Source organism: Pollicipes pollicipes, unplaced genomic scaffold (assembly GCF_011947565.3).
Source record: "Pollicipes pollicipes isolate AB1234 unplaced genomic scaffold, Ppol_2.1 Scaffold_4002;HRSCAF=4701_pilon_pilon_pilon, whole genome shotgun sequence".
NCBI lineage: Eukaryota > Metazoa > Arthropoda > Thecostraca > Pollicipedomorpha > Pollicipedidae > Pollicipes > Pollicipes pollicipes.
In genome coordinates this window covers 13,526,044-13,538,261 of record NW_023596420.1, presented here as the reverse complement: position 1 = coordinate 13,538,261, position 12,218 = coordinate 13,526,044, and the positions used below count along the sequence as shown (strand labels likewise).

General features: G+C 52.1%; 1 protein-coding gene across 1 annotated transcript in view; it reads right to left on the bottom strand.

Annotated features, from left to right (window-relative positions):
• Nucleotides 1-9,289: 9,289 nt before the first annotated feature.
• LOC119094120 (signal-induced proliferation-associated 1-like protein 1) overlaps nt 9,290-12,218 on the bottom strand; it is a 41,168-nt gene continuing 38,239 nt past the window's right edge. The window contains exons 19-21 of the mRNA XM_037217196.1: nt 11,776-12,188; nt 10,694-10,826; nt 9,290-9,949 (exon numbers count right to left, since the gene is read on the bottom strand). Of these exons, the coding sequence (XP_037073091.1) occupies nt 9,839-9,949; nt 10,694-10,826; nt 11,776-12,188 (657 nt within the window). The 3' untranslated portion in view covers nt 9,290-9,838. The remainder of the gene's footprint in view (nt 9,950-10,693; nt 10,827-11,775; nt 12,189-12,218) is intronic.

Here is a 12,218-nt window from a genome sequence, read left to right as displayed (position 1 = left end):
AGACGCGGCGCAGCCGCGCCAAATTTTGCATAGATATAGACATTTAAATAGCAGATCGTTTCATATCACAAATTTAGATGCACCTTGTAACGCCATTGACCTACGGCAGGTCAAAGTCAGACCATGTATTTTGCGAAGTCATTTTCTCGGGAATCGTTCAATATGATGCAACAACGGAGTGTCAAGGAGTGTGAGAGACGTGACCATACATTTCTGAGATACTTTTTTAGGCAACAAAACAATTAAATGAAAAATTATATTGACCCAAGGCCAATTTTGAAGGTCATACCAAGATCCAGACAAATCGGTTTCATTACTCCAGGGCTTGATGTTGAGGTAGTTTCTGGTGCTCATTTCAAATGTATTGATAACAGGAACCGCATTATACACATTGCATGCACTTCTCAAAGGTCAGGATAGGTCACTGACCTGAAACGAGCCAGTTCAATGTTTTGTTTTTAGGAACATTCTGCCTAGCATAATCTTTGTCGCTGATTCAAATGCAAACCTCAAAGCAGTCATATATGATTTTGGTCACCGTGATCTTCGGTCAAGGTCAGACAAGGTCACTGACCTTAAATGATCATGTGACCCTTTGCTTAGAACAGGTATCCAGGTTTTGGGAGCACTTTGCAGACCTACCCGGAGATTGACCTTGTTTGATCTTACTTAGCCCGAAGGTCATAACCTAGGAAACTTAAACTTTGACCTCAGTGAGTTCTGGTACGGTATCCAACCGGCCACCCGGGCGCGAGGTAAGACTGCAAGTAATTACCTGGCCTGACTGGACCCACAGTTGGCCAATGTTCAAATAATGATATTAGTAAAATTGAGACGCGAGCAGTAGATTACTGAGCGTCTGCCTACTAAGCCCTACCGAAAAAAATCCTTTCCAACGTGTTGATCAGTTCAAGGCCCTGCAAGCCTGTTGGTCTGGGCTTCCAGAGTTGTCTGGTTTAGCGCCAATAATTGATAACTCCCTCTGTTAAGCGCTGTGTCCCCTGGCCGACACAGGAGCCCTCTTATGTCAGTGACCCCGAACATTGCAAATCACGGGCCCCGGCCTCCTTTCTGCTTGGGAAATGGGTCCAAAGGGCTCAGACGGACATGGAGCCGACTGTTTGGCTCCTTGTCGAGGCTTTATATGATAGGGATAGAAAACCTTAATAAGAGGGCCCTTGTAGAAGCCCTCTGGCTGCCGTTTCAGGTCACAACACCACAGATGGGGGCCGGCCCGGATCCAACCGGGCCCATGATCTTTGGTCCCCTGTATGGTCCGGCCCGACTTTGTAGGTAGTTGGGAAGTGGGCCCTCAGCCCCATATCGACACGAGACAGATTGTGCAGCTTGGTGGTGCAGGGACGATATATGGATCCATGTTTCCAAAGGGGGTCCCTGATCGACGCAACGGACTCTTGGACTGTCATTTGAGTGTCCGTCCCCGCAGTCGGGGACCCTGAATCCGACTCCGACCAGCACTTCTTGCCCTTAGACCCTCTAATCGGGTCCTTGATCGTCTTACCCGGGGCACTCCAGGCTCTTCAGGCCTCCTCGAATACGGTCTTTTGCCGACTCGGGCCTCTTAGGCTTAGGGTCGTTCCAATTTCCTATCACTTGTGGAAGGCCCTATGCTTCCGACGGGACCCAAACAGACAACCCATTCGAGCACACTCCATCGTTCGGGGACCCTCCACACTGGGTCTTGGAAACTTCCTATTCGAGTGGAGGGTCTCACCATAGTAGAGCCCTACTATCTGTTTATTGCATGGATACCCTTAATCGGTTAAGGGTCCTCAATGGATTCTTCACATCCGCCCAAAATGCTCTATACGTTGTTGTCGGAGCCCCGTATTCTGGAGTACTCTCGTTTGCTCAGGGACCTTCATATTAGTATGGGTATTGGTACTGGTAGTTCTTTCCACTTGCTCGGACAGCCCTGTGCTGTTGTTGGGGCCCATGTTAGGTAAGCCACAAGGGAACTTGATGATCAGGGACCCTCAACCTTGATCTAGGGCTCTTTCCCTTTGAGCTCAGCTGCGGAGGACCCTTGAATCTTGTCGGGGCCCTTTCTGTTAACCTGCCTGGGCATTCTTAAGCGTACAGGGGCATTAATTCACGTACACTGGTCTTGGGTTATTCTCCCTTGTTCAAAAGGTCCTGTGTTCTGGCCGGGCTCTATGTGATTGCCTGCTGCAGTGCTCCCGATAGTTCAGGGTCGCCATCACATTGGTATCGAGTCCTTCTCGCTTGCTCTAAGGAGCCTACGCCGTTGACGGTAACCCCTTTGTAGGCTTGCCGCGGCACTCTCGATCGCTCTGGTGCCGTCCCTATCGGCCTTGGGTTGCCCATATTATAGGAGGGTCTACGCCGCTCACGGGTGGCCGGTTGGATACCTTTGCTCGAGTGGGGGTCGATTTCACCCCTAGGATCTCAAGAACTAAGAAAGCCAGAGGCACCAAATTCACAGTGTGTTTCCCCGTACATGAACTCGCCTACATCAAAGTTTAAGGGTTCCACGTAATGATCTCCGGGTCAAATAAAGTGAAACGAGGTCAAATTCCAGCCTGGTCTCAAAAGTGCTCCCAGAACCTAGATACCTCCCTAAACAAAAGGTCACATGTTCATTGAAGGTCAGTGACATATCTGACCTTTTTAGGTCATGGTGACCAAAATCATATAGGGCTGCTTTGAGTCTTGCATTTGAATAAGCGTCAAAGATTACGCTAGGCAATATGCTCCTAAAAATAAAATGCTGACCTGGGCCCTTTTGGGTCATGGAACTATTGCGACCTTTAAGAAGTTCATGAAAGTTGTAAAATGGGGTTCCGGCTATCGATAAATTCGAAATGAGCACCAGAAACTATCCCATGCAGCAAGCCCTGGAGTAATAAAACGAGTTGGTTTTGACATTGGTTTGATCTTCATACCTGACCTTAAGTCAATGAAAATAGTTTATTCAATTGTTGGGTTGTCTAAGAACGTATCTCAGAGATGTATGGCTTCGTTTAACACTCCGTTATTGCATCAGCCTAAATAATTTCCCAGACATTGACTTCGCTGAACCCATGGTCTGATTTGACCTTGACCTACCTACCGTAGGTCAGCGACCTCACAAGATACATCTAAATTGTTTATACCAAACGATCCGTCATTCAATTGTCTACAGCTATGCAAAATTTGGCTAGGCTACGCGGTCTAGAAACCATTCAGGACAAACCTTTGGGGGGAGGTCAGTTTGACCGCTCACCCAAGAGCGTACTAAACACTTTAAATGCTAGAATATTGTTTACTCCCTCGTAAGTAAAAACTAAAAGTCTGCATTAGTTATTAGCCACCAGCTGATCACATCAACTAGTCAGCTGGACATAAATAAGCTAGGAATCAAGTTTGTGGATGATTTTCATGGTGTTTAACAGACAACTTTGGTGCATTTGCAATCTTTACATTAAAATACTTAGCCTCAAAATGGCAGGATCTACCATGATCCGGAGAAAATGATTAGGCTACACTCATTTACATACCTTGCAGCCTAGTGGTCTATGGCTGTACGCAGTAAGATTGGTTCACGTTTGAAAAACAGCACACATAAGAATCTTAGAATTCAATGCCCGGAATCTAAAGAGTTTCGGGAGAGGGGGCCGCAAACTGCAGGGGCTTCCAGAAAGTGAAGTGCCTCCTCCCTTCATGATGAAATCCTGGATCCGCCCTGTGTCTCCATATATGTCAGCTTTTCACTAGCTTAGTAGAAGTTACTCAGAATGCTTTCATCATTGGTTAAAGCCTATGAATTATGTTGCAGCCTCTGTTGAAGGATCTTGGGGCGATCCTCAACTTTTTCCGCGCTGATATTGATGGACCCAAGAGCAGGCAAATCGCTATCCACCACCTATCGACTGACCACCAAGCGTGCCAGTGCAGCCGGACGTTGTAGCTGTCACCGCCGGGCTAACCTTTCATTAGTCCCACCACTGCGGCCTGTTGACAGCTTTAGTAAGCGTTAACAACCCTGCCTACAAACGACTACCACGCTGCACGATGCGCATTGCTCTTAGTCCGTTGCATAAAAACGCGAGCGAGGAGGACAGATGTGTTTTTTCGCGGCATTGCGTTTTCGGCTCTGACTTATAGCATGATATGCATATATGTATATATATATATATATATATATATATATATATATATATATATATATATATATTTATGTATTTATGCATACAGCTGCCATGCAAACATGAGGCAAGAGCGTGTAATATTATATGCTCATAAAAATCGAGCAGCTTTGCAGACACCGTCATGCCTCGGCTGCCCCAAGGCTTGCAGCCGACGGTGGCCTGATCCGGCGGTGGACGGAGACAGCACCATGGTCACTGGTTGGCCGTTTCCCCCCGATTGTCTCATCCTGTGTTTGTGCATGGAGCCAAAGGCACGGTCAAAGTGGAGGAAGTGATAGCTTATTTCACTGGCTGTCGTTGTGTGACTTGTCCCGTGTCATTTGTAAGACTACGTCGCGATTCAGTCAAAGGTTGATAGACAAATTCCCAAGTTCTTACAATTCTTGCTGATTGTCTCGTCGTCACAGAATCTGGACAACATTTTGACACGCTAACACCGACAGTAATTGTGTTCGCACATCCCGGAAGTTTCAGAACCTGAGAAGTCAACGTCCTAAGGTGTTCACAAACCCTTAAGCGCGATCCCCAGGGGACAACAAAATGAACGTTTTTTTCGGTGGGGACAGCAGAGGCAGACAAGCGGCAACATCCCAGGGCGAAAGCACACCGGACTCCGGACTCCGAATGAGAGAACCATTTCAGTCACCGCTTAGCCGGAAATTCTCGAACCCGCGGATGTGTGGTCCAGACGGGCTAATCGCTCCAATATCGCCGGACCGCTTCTGGTAGCTGACTGTGCTCATTGAGATGCTACGTTGTCTGTCATAAGCTGACTGTGCTCATTGAGATGCTACGTTGTCTGTCATGTGGAGTCTGTAGGGCGTGGCGTCAGTTGCAGAGTGTGGTGAGCCGGTAATAATTTGGTGCGTATGGCATGTTAGTAAACTTCTAAGCATATCTCTTTGAAATACTAAAAACCTTACCTGCACGATCCAATATATTACACCAGGTTTTCCTCTTTCAGTGCTGACATTTGGTGGTACAAACCACAGCTTCTCCATTTTTCGTTGAGATTAGACGTAGTGGGCATACTTTGCAGTGGACTAGACGAGACAGATCGTGAGAACATAATCTCGTAACAACTGATAAATATTGCGGCGATTTCCCAGAGCAGATGATACTGTAGAGCATTTCGCCGACGAACGCGGGACATAACATAACATAACGCGGGACCGCACCAAACGGTCTCAAATGTTGGATCTGGTGCGCACATGCACCTGTACACGCTCGCGACACCTACACAGGCATGGCCCGACGTGCCACGGGCGATCCCAGTTTTTATAAAGTGGTGGGGCGGCTTGCTCCCACGCCCCAAATACAGGATGGTATATCGAAATCGTTATGACGGCAACGGAAATGTTGGGGAAAGAAGAGATTCAATCCTGTACATGGTCACTCCTGTAATCATTTGCTTTCACCTACTCTACCGGTATGCCAAACAGCGAAGTCCGGCTTTCTTGACTGCGTCGACATGAGTCTTTTATGCTTCGGGCGTGTACAGAAAAATCCCTGTCACCCCGCTTTGCCGTTCACGAGACCTGGCGTTTCTGTCGCCACTTCGACGAGTGGACAGGAATTCCTTTCATCTTAAGCGGGGTTTCCTTGATTTTTTGAGCGTTTGCCTCCGCTCAGACATTATCAGTGGCAGCTCTGGCGCAGTGGCGCACCAGACATTCGCATGTCTCAAGCTGGTTGCTCTGGTGCAGTGGCGCACCAGACATTCACAAGTCTTAAGCTGGCTGCTTGTACTCTCCACCACCATCCATCTCCCCAGCAAACATGCACCGAACGTGACCTACCGACAAGGTGAATCGCATGCTGTTGTACGTGCGCAAGTGAATTTAAGGATTTATGTGTCGACAGAGGTTTCGTTCTTTGTAAGGGAAGGGGTGGCAGCTTATTTTGTGTTGTTTTAGGCATATACCTGGGTTACGTTGTCGTTACAGGGCGGCGCCACCACCGACCTCCAATGGTCCACCACATCAGACTACAGACACGGCGATAGCACGATGGTGAAAATACGTTTTTGGTGCTGAGGCTGTCATTTCGTTTAAATTTGAAGATCACTTCAAGTCGAACTAGAAACATGGACCCACAACACTTGCGAGGAAGGAAAGGATACAGACCACGAGCCGAAGCTTAACGGCATGCGTTGCGTGAGTTAGCTGCCCGATTTGCGGCTCGACATTGCGGTCGAAACCTTTCCGCTCTGCCCGTTGACAGCCAAGTCATAGAGACCCCGGTGGTCAGAGCTGAGATCAGCAGCCGTAGCTGACGTCATCTCGGCGACGTTGCTACTGACAGAACTGCCCTGGACGATAGGCAGCCGATGGATTGCTCCTGCAGTCGGCTTGCCGGACGATCCCGTGACCGACCGCTGTGTAGTTGCTACACCGCTGAGCTCCTAAGACAGCCGCCACAGACTAAGCTCGTTTGCATGCGGCTGGCAGATGAACCAGTGATCAGGCTTCCCGTCAACCAGCCCAAACCGTCGGCAGATGCCGTCAAAGAGTCCATTGTTTACGGCGGTAACCTGACACCTGGAGACAGTCAAACAGACAGTCAGGAGACAGGAGACAGACAGTCTCTGCCACGCTCGTGATGTGCTGTTCACAGGATGTTGTTTGATGATGTCGTTCACCTGGAGTTGCCTCAACTGGCATATGGCGTTACTAGACTGTGTGGTTAAGCGCTTTACGTGTTGTTCACCGGGCTCGGCTTTCACACCCGCCTGTTCTTGTTGGTCCACATTTCCTGGGCCGACATAGGTGAGATCGGTCTGACCGTCGAGGTGCAGTGCAACGAGGCCCAGGCCGTGATGACGGTCGGGTCTGACGCGCTATTCTTCCAAGCGAGTCTGGCGTGGAGCTGGCCACAGCTTTTGCCTTACACCGCTCAAAGCCGGCGCCCCCGTTGGCCGCCCTGATGCGAACGATGCCCGTTTGGAAAACATTACAGATAACATCCGCTGCCCGGTTTGAAATGCCGTACAGGTACGGCATTTCAGGTGCGGTACGGAATTTCTTTATATACTGCGCTGGCCGCCTACACAACTGTCGCCGGCTAGCGCGATATTTTTGGGTTCTCGATTTCTGTCCGACGCCGGCGTTTCATTCTTGTGACTGGTGGCCGTGAACGAAGACACGGGGTTTGCAATGTTATCTCGCAATCCTGAAGGTCCACCTAAGTCAGAGACGCCACCCCCCCCCCCCCCTCAGGCCAGAGCTGCTGACTGAGCTTGCTGCCGTTAATTGCCAAATTCCCAAGCGCAGCCGTCTTGCACCAGAAAGCTGTCCTTGAACAGTCTCCAAGCGATATACACGACAAGGACCAAGCGCCACAGCTCTCTCCCACCTTTCTAGAAAACAAACTCGCCTGCCTGCACTTTGTTGGCTAGTGGACGAAGTATGACAGTGATTCATGCTGACTCACTTGCAACGTGCGGCGGTCAACTAAGCCGCCAACCAATCCGTAGTTTTTTATTACCGCGTTTAATGTAACTGCTAGTTAACATTACGACGAATACGGCCATGGCTGTGCATGGAAGGAGCGACCTAAAAGAAGAAATCCGAGTCTGCAATAATATTACACGTTACGTTACAATGTAATGGTACAAAACGGCACCCTCGCGTAACATTTCCAACGGTAATCTGTCGGCCTACTGCACTATAGGATGGAATAAATGAAGCATTCATGAGTTAGATTTGTTGATTTCATTAAACTGCCGAGTGCAATGCACCAGAATTGCCCTGACCACAGCTTTCGGCTGGATTTACTTATTGCCGCTAGGTAGCAGCACTATCCCTGATGGATAACTTACAGGGACACATCAAACCAGCTGGCGTGTGCTGAGCTCTTAATCGATTTGAAAATAAAGCTGTTGCGTTGTTCTTGTCATTGCACGCCTAGTGGTCAACAGCTCATAGTGTTTTCAGGACAGTGTGTCTGCTGATACACCCTATTGAATTGCCCCTCCGCTTAGTGGATGCGGGTTGATATAGTACCTGAACAAAGGAAGAACAAAAAGGGTCCCCAGGCAAGTGGCAGCCCGTCTCCCGTTGTCACTTCGCTCAAAATGAGAAAGCAGGCTGCTTCTTGAATTGACTCACCCGTCGCCCGGCGGTGACTCACGTCCGCTGTTGGATTCTTCAACTGCTTCAGGTGTGAATACCTCCGAAATAACTGGGCTTTTTACCCAAGCGGTCTTGTATCGACAGCTTGGTGTCCTTGCTGAGCATGAATGGGACTCGGCCATGCAAACCAAAGCCAAAGGAACCCAAGCTGACACCATCTACACGGACCATTCCCCGTCTTTTCGTGTTGATCGCACACTGTAGTCGCACAAAATGAAACGTCCAGTTCATGGGGACTCGTGTGCTTTGATACCAGCGCCATTTCAGGCGTCGACTGACATTAATACTCACAAAATAAAGCGTACCCAGAGGACCACAGTCAGTGTGTTGTGTCAGACGGACGGCGGATGCTATGGGTGCCAGTGCAATGGGACGACGCAAGCGGTAGTATCTGTAGCCCATCACTCTTGCATTATTTTACCGCCGACACTGCCCCAAATCAGGACCAGGCGTGCAAATCCTGCGATTTTTCAGGCCAAACGCGTGCTCAGACCAGCTGTCCTCCGCGTGCAGCTACCGTGCTGTCCCACCAAACAGCACCGAACTTGATATCGAGCTGTGCTGAGGGCCTCCCGCCCACGTCCGCTGACTCATCGACTGAGTCCGCGTCGCCCGGGTGGCAGCGGCCGAGACGCGCACGTTCTCCCGCCGAGCCCCGGTTCCAAACGGACGCTTCGCCGAGCGTTTTCCTACCCCTCCAAACGGGCGTCCGCTGAAGGAGGGCCGAGCGGTTCACCCGGGTGCTGACATTTTCAGAGCGCGGCGGCCAAAGGTCAGTAGTGGGCGCGCGCTGGCGTGGCTTCCCCGGCCGGCCGGATAGCGCAGCCTCCAAAGGTCAGCCCCGGTCGCCGCCGATGGACGGGCGGCCGAGACACGGCCAGCGGCAGGGCGCGCTGGGCGGCCGTGTGTGGCCCTGACTTGGCTGCCGATGTCAGCTGTCAGATGGCATTCCACCGTTGGGCGCTCCGCGCCAATAACGCCAGCGCTAATGACATCCTCTATTCAAACAACGGACATTGCGTAATCTCAGGTGAGCGTGCATTATACAAAATGGACGAGGACTAGATTCTGGTCGATATGTGACCACAAGCTTATTGACATTTCCGAATGGAAACAGACACATTTCAATTAGTAAACGGCTGAACGAATTCTATAAAATCCGAGATAGACATGACATATCCAATGACATTGAGAAGACGCTAAACATACCTCCATCTTGTACTCAGTATCAAAATACGAAGGTGAGCTGGCATCCCCAGGCAAAACTGCGGCACCACTGCTTCAGATAACAACAGAATAGGTCCATACAGTAGAAACGACGCGGCACTATCTGCATGCTCACTCATACTAACGCTCTTTGGCCACAAGATGCGATGGACGGGTTGGAGTCGCGTGAAGCGGGGTGCATCACAAACACATTGTTCAACATCCTACGCCCTCATATAAATAGCACTCGCCCATGGTCACTTCCACCGCTTGAACGCGTGGCACTGGTGCGTCCAACGCCGCCTAGTGGCGCCGCCAAGCGGCCGGTCAGGGCTTCTCGACGTGGCTGAAGAACCACTGGGTGAAGTTGCGCAGCTGCTGAGCGGCCAGCCGGCTCTCCTGCTGCAGCCGTTGGTTGTCCGAGCTCAGCTGCTGGACCTGCCGGTCGCGCGCGTTAGCCTGAACATGTGCCTGTGGCAGAAAACCTGCGCAGCATAGAGGGAACCAGTGTTTAATGGAATGAATTGATGCGACACATAGCGATCCAATGCTGAGCACTCACGAACCGTAGACGTCATGGCATGTAAGTGTATTATCATGCGTTATTTATCAGCGTGGATAAATGTGGATATCGTTATTTATCAGTGTTATGTATCAGTGTGGATGAATAACGTCCATATAATGGGTGTATTATCTACTTCCAACAAGATATCATACAAGATTATTCCAAACTAATTCCAAGATAATTTCAAAGCTACACTTACATTATGCACCTGGAGCACAATGCCTGACAAATTGTTACAGCTCAGCAGATGAAGATCAATGTCATAAAGTGTCACTTTACGTCCGCCCGAAATGGATGACCCTCGCACGACTAAAGCATCAGAGTAAGCTTAAAGCAAGTGCGACAAACGGCCAGTTTATCCGATCCAAGCTGCCCCAGGCGCGGGCCTCTCAGCACAGGACCACAGACGGCTAAGTATCCCCGAGTGGCGCAGCTAGGGTGCTGGATCCACACAACACACCGGCTGCCGCCTCAGGCCCACTGGCGATACAACCCTGCACGCAGCCGAAACCAGCGTTTGCAGGCTACGATGCTGTAGGCTACGATGCTGTAGGCTACGATGCTGCACGCGGGTGACCGGGAGCCTCCACGCCGTGACGCGCGGCGGCGGCACGCACCTGCGTCTCCAGCCGCTCACGCTTGGATTGTTCGCTGAGCAGCTGGTGCTCCAGCGAACTGAGGCGGGTCTGCAGCTGGTCTGGGGGCGGCGGCTCGGCCGCCGCCGGCGCCGCCGCGTCGCCCGGCGGTGACCTGGCGGACGAGAGTGTCAGTCGCCTGCCCAGGCGGGGCGGGGCACAGACGCGCGCGGAGACGGCGCGGAGATGCCGACAGCGCAGAGACAGGGCCAGCGGCGGCCACCGCACAGAGCAAGACAGAGGCAGCGTGGCGGCTTCAAGACCTTCTGCTGCTTTTACCGCACATGCGCAGTACAGTGTGACTATGAGGGGCATCGCCAACATGCAGCTGATTCGGCTGTGCTCAGGGGTTTCTAAGCTACAATCGTGTTTGGGCGCGCCCAAGGTGTAATTGTTAAAACCTTTAAACACCGGACAGCCTTGAAAAATATCAGCTCACATATCATTGTTACTTAGCGACTTCGGGCTAGTTGAACTAGAACCATTTAGCGTCTGTGGGACCTGGCAGCAACAACTGCCCGCTTGTGCGGAAAATCCGGCCACGCCCACGTGAAGGCCAACAGTGACCTCCAGTTTGCTGCGGCAGGCTGCCATCCTTTACGCCTCGATATCAGTCATGCACTGTATTCCCGTTATCATCAAGGTCCGTTGAACAGCGCCTTTCAAACCTGCAAAACATAAACAAGTACCAAGAAGTTCATTCATGGTGAATACAGAGCCATTCAGCCGTCCTCTCCGGCGCCGGCCTGCTCGGGCAAAGCTACGCCTGCTCCATCCAGACCGGTTCGAGCGTCCACACTGACAGGGAGCTCGACATGGTAGCATCCTCACGAGTCAGTCGCCTCACCTGTGGAAAGGTCACGAGTCAGTCGCCTCACCTGTAGAGAGGTCACGAGTCAGTCGCCTCACCTGTAGTGAGGTCACGAGTCAGTCGCCTCACCTGTGGAGAGGTCACGAGTCAGTCGCCTCACCTGTAGAAAGGTCATGAGTCAGTCGCCTCACCTGTAGAAAGGTCACGAGTCAGTCGCCTCACCTGTAGAGAGGTCACGAGTCAGTCGCCTCACCTGTAGAGAGGCGGGTTGACGCGCACGGCCCGCGCCGCCGTGTCCACCAGCGCCTGCCAGTCGACCTGGGCGGCCGGCAGCGGTACCGGCGGTGGCGCCACCTGCGTTGGCCGTGCTGTCGTCAGCACCCCGCCCGGCTCCTCCGCCGCCAGGGGGCAGGCCGGCGTGGCCTCGCCGCCGCCGGCGGGGCCGCGGGCGGCGGCGGCACGCGCGTGAGGGCTGGCCGCGCCGCTGCCGCCACTGGACGGGGTGGAGGCGTCGGCGCGGGCGCGCCGCCGCAGTGTGGGCGAGCAGCTGTGCGCGCTCAGTTCGTCCTCGCTACGCACCCCGAGCTCGGCGCTACCGCGGCTGGAGCGACCACCGATGCTCTGCTGGCTGCCAGTCAGGCTACCGGCGCTGCGGCCGGCGCCGGCAGGGCTGCCGTGCCCGGCGGCTGGCACCGG